At 39.2% G+C, this 2,990-nt stretch overlaps 1 protein-coding gene across 2 annotated transcripts in view; it reads right to left on the bottom strand.

Annotated features, from left to right (window-relative positions):
* The window catches only part of MIA3 (melanoma inhibitory activity family, member 3), a 56,610-nt gene that overhangs the window by 39,206 nt on the left and 14,414 nt on the right, over nucleotides 1-2,990 (bottom strand). For both annotated transcript variants that reach the window (XM_010852817.1, XM_010852818.1), the window contains exon 6: nucleotides 2,347-2,492. In XM_010852817.1, coding sequence (XP_010851119.1) covers nucleotides 2,347-2,492 — 146 coding nt within the window. The remainder of the gene's footprint in view (nucleotides 1-2,346; nucleotides 2,493-2,990) is intronic.

The following is a 2,990-nucleotide window of genomic DNA, read 5'->3' as shown; positions in this document are numbered from 1 at the left end:
GAAATGTGTCCAAAAATGGGTGATATTAAGGAATTACTGTTAAGTTGAGTGATGGGCCATAATTTCATTTCACTATTTTCTCTTTACTATTACCATTTTGAAATTTTCCATGCTAAAACACTAAAGGGAAAAAAAAATTGAAGCATAACTTCAAATATTTAAATGATTACTATGTAAAAAAGGAATTAGATTCTAAGAGAAAAAAATTATATGGAGAAAAATTTGGAGTCAATATATGAATAAACTAGCCAACAAAGCAATGTGTAGTCTTATAAGACAGATGGCTCACACTAGGAATTGTTGATGCCCAGACCCCATAACTACTAGTCAGGGCTGGAGTAGAGGAAATTAGCGCAGTTTGTAAAAAGTTGAATTAGTTGCTCTCTCAGATTTCCTCTAGCCTGGAGATTCCATCAACTGCTGATCTATGCATCTGACTTCTGGTGCAGTTTTGCCAAACAAGTCAGCACCCCATTATTTCCCAGCTCTACAAATAGTTATCTATACTACTTATCTGATACTTTACAACAGCTATTTCGTGTTTCCCATTTTTCCAATTTCCATATATATTTGATATGTCCTTTTTTAAGCCTTTCATAAATCAGAATCATGCTTTATACCTCTTAGACTCTTCTATTCCTAACATAATACTCTATACATATTGGGCCATCCAAATACTTGCTTGACGATAACCTTTCAAGTCACTGTTACTTTGTAATATGCACCCTTTTCTCTTGCCATTCATGTCTGTGTCTTCTCCCGTTACCCCTCAAGCAGAAATAACATCCTCTACCACATCTGTGTCCTCCAACCCAGGTCTACAATAGGGCTCTGTGCATACCCACCAATAAAATGAACAAAGAACTCCTCCCACATCTGGAGGCTGTTAAGTTTTAGAAGTGATGATGATTCATGCTGATAACCAAATTCTAATTCTGAGATCGCCTTCATCACTGAAAATTTCCTTCAGAACTCTAACTGCACAGGGCATACACATTCACTGGGGTGGCTGCCACTACCACAAACACGGAGAAAACTGAAAAGTTTCCTCTAACTTTCCCATCCTGGCGGCCTTTCTCCTGAATTCCCTGCAGTATCCAGTATTTTTATACTGCCCTCTCTGATCATCCAAATGAGAAGCGGGCGGGGGGATGAGATCTTATAAAATGCCAGGCACTACACTATATGCTTGATATTATCGATTCATTTAATTCTTACAACTGGGGTAGGTATTATCTGCATTTTAAAGATGAAAAAACTGAGGTTCAAACTTAAGTAATCTACCCAAGTTTCTAAATGACGGACCTGGGATTTGAAACCAGATTTATCCTCACTCAAAACCCATGTGTATAACAGAACAAAAAAATAACCCCTTTTCCTTAAAAAGTCTTGAAATAACAGAACCTGGAAGATAGATATTTTTGATGCAGAGTATACTTTATAGCTCCAAGGGCAACTTGGCCTCTGAATTCTGAAAGCTTGCTCATTCGCATCATTTACCAAGAATGTCCAATTCCAGAAAATACCACAAGGGGGCGCTAAGCCCTAAACAGCTTAGATCACATTCAATGGATGGACGGACTAAATGATGTCTCATATGGATCAGAATTCCTTAGACAGATAAATTTGAATAAATAATTCTGCCGTAAGTGACTCTTTCTAAGAACAAATATGACTATACTTATTTCCTGCTTAAAACCTTCACAGGATCTCTAACACAACCTACCATGACATACAACCTCCTGTACCTGAGCCCATCTCCCTCCACAAGACCACGCACGCCCCTCGAACTCTATACTTGGACAATGCCAAGTAACCTTTTCTTCATGTCCCATTTCCCCAAACATACTTCTGTGTGCCTGTGCACTCAACCCATCCACCTCCCTAGCCCTATTCAACAACAAATTACACATCAAACTACACGGATCCTGCAACTCGGCTCAGAAGATGTCTCAGCTAACTTCTGACCTCCTCTGCCCGTCCTCCCATCTCAGTGAATCAATTTATTTAACATACTCTCACACCATCAGGTAAATACGTCTCTTCTTTCCCATATCATATTGTGTTTCAAGTGAATTTCATTCTCTCCCTGTTAGACCAAAAGATCCCTGAGGGTACAACAGGTGTGCAGATGCCCAGCACTGGCCGCCAATGTTATCGCCAAGTGCTGAACTGAACTAAGAACCCACCACCATCACACACCTGTGGCTTATTTCAGAGGCTGCCTTCAAAGGCGTAGGAGTAGTTTTCATAAAGACATTATAAATTCTTCATCTCATGCTTAAAATCAACTTGAAAATGGTAATAATTAACATTGTATTTGAAAAAATTACATGTCAAACTTACCGTCTTAGTTAAATGAAACACAAGTGAGTATATGAAAGCAATTGCATTTTCCAGAGGTGTGACACTTGCTGGTTCTTCAGTATTTGCTGCCAGCTGCTTTTGGGCATCATCAGCATCGACAGGAGTGCCTTGTGGTGTAATTATCCCTAAAGTTGAAGGAGAAAGCAAATATTTTATTTAAGCTTCAGAATAAGTTTTGTTTCCCTTCATTTTAAATATTTATCAAGTGCCCACTGAATATTAGTCTCTCTACCTGGATATGTGCTTCTCCTGAAGATAATTATGTATTAAAAAAATGTCAGAACCCCCATTAGAGCCATCACATCCTCAAATATAAAATGAACACTATCTCCGACCTGCCAGCAATCCCTCCATCACATCCCTGGCAATGCAACTGCTGTCTGAATAATACAGGCTCACGGGGGTTGAGGAACACAGAATTTTATGCGTTTCCTATAGACACACTTATCACATTTAACAAACATTTATTTAGTGCTGGTGACTTATTGTATTAGAAACTTCAGGCAAACAATGAGAAAGAGAAGAGTGTCAGTTTGCAAACCTGCACCCATGCTCAGCACAGAATCTGGCACCTGGCAGGCACTGAATGCATGAATGACAGCTACAAAGGGAGGATGGCAAAC

The sequence above is a fragment of the Bison bison genome, unplaced genomic scaffold, assembly GCF_000754665.1.
Source record: "Bison bison bison isolate TAMUID 2011002044 unplaced genomic scaffold, Bison_UMD1.0 scf7180017864317, whole genome shotgun sequence".
Lineage (NCBI taxonomy): Eukaryota > Metazoa > Chordata > Mammalia > Artiodactyla > Bovidae > Bison > Bison bison.
This window is presented reverse-complemented; position numbering and strand designations above follow the sequence as displayed.